Source organism: Myotis brandtii, unplaced genomic scaffold (assembly GCF_000412655.1).
Source record: "Myotis brandtii unplaced genomic scaffold, ASM41265v1 scaffold907, whole genome shotgun sequence".
Classification (NCBI taxonomy): Eukaryota; Metazoa; Chordata; class Mammalia; order Chiroptera; family Vespertilionidae; genus Myotis; species Myotis brandtii.
In genome coordinates, this window is record NW_005371734.1 from 499,437 (window position 1) to 500,278 (window position 842).

General features: G+C 57.4%; 1 protein-coding gene across 6 annotated transcripts in view; it reads left to right on the forward strand.

Annotated features, from left to right (window-relative positions):
* ING3 (inhibitor of growth family, member 3) overlaps positions 1-842 on the forward strand; it is a 47,343-nt gene that overhangs the window by 12,760 nt on the left and 33,741 nt on the right. For 2 of the 6 annotated variants that reach the window (XR_001360475.1, XM_005885485.2), the window contains exon 1: positions 656-821. The exons of 2 other annotated variants lie outside the window; for them this stretch is intronic. Coding sequence is in view for 3 of the 4 variants with exons in the window: in XM_005885485.2 (XP_005885547.1) it covers positions 794-821 (28 nt within the window). In the remaining variant the exon portion in view is untranslated. Of the gene's footprint in view, positions 1-655; positions 822-842 lie in introns of those variants that run through there. 2 more of the 6 variants (XM_014532750.1, XM_005885486.2) reach the window with 2 other exon arrangements.

Here is an 842-nt window from a genome sequence, read left to right on the forward strand (position 1 = left end):
TATAGACCCATTTCATTAGAATGACGACGAGACGGACCGCAAAATGGAATAGATGAGAAACTACTGAGAACTATTTGTGCATCCTTTTTAATATGGGAAATAGTCACCCCATATTTAAAATAAACTCTCTGAGTGACATGGAAGCCCATGAGACGTCCTGTTTACATTTTGGGGAGCGGACACGGAGGCTGGGTTCCAGCAGCGAGTTCTGTTTTACCGAAGAGCCCCGCCTGCCCGACCTTGCGGGGGTTCTAGCGCTGGAACCTCCGCTGTTCCCCCCGCGCTCCTCGAGGCCCTCGGCTCACACGCAGCGGGGCCGTCACAGCGGCAGGGACAGCGGAAAAGTTGTTCCTAGCGGCGCTAGGCAGCCGCAGACGACTCCCGTCCATCCCGGTGCAAAAAGCAACAAATAAACACGGGCACCGCAGTTGGGACTCTGTTGCGCAGCCCTCGCCATGGCGCCTGGTATTTGTAGTTTCCGTGTGAAGAACTGCCAGCGGGTTAGCTCGCTGCCGAGGGAAGGAAACTACAATTCCCACAACGGCGCGGGCACAGGCACGGCCGGCCTACGTCACCGCCCCAGCCAGCCAATGACAGCCCCGGGCGGCAGTGAGGCAAGCGCCGTCAGGCGCCAAAGTGGTTTTTTTTTTCCCCTTTTCTTTTTTTTTTCCCACCGAAGCCGAGCGGGCGCTGCTAGCGGAGGCGCCATATTGGAAGGGACAAAACTCCGGCGACAGCGAGTGACACAAATAAACCCCTGGATCCCCTCGTCCCCCAAGCGCTCAAGGCCGCGATGTTGTACCTAGAGGACTATCTAGAAAGTGAGGAGGCGGGGCTGGCCG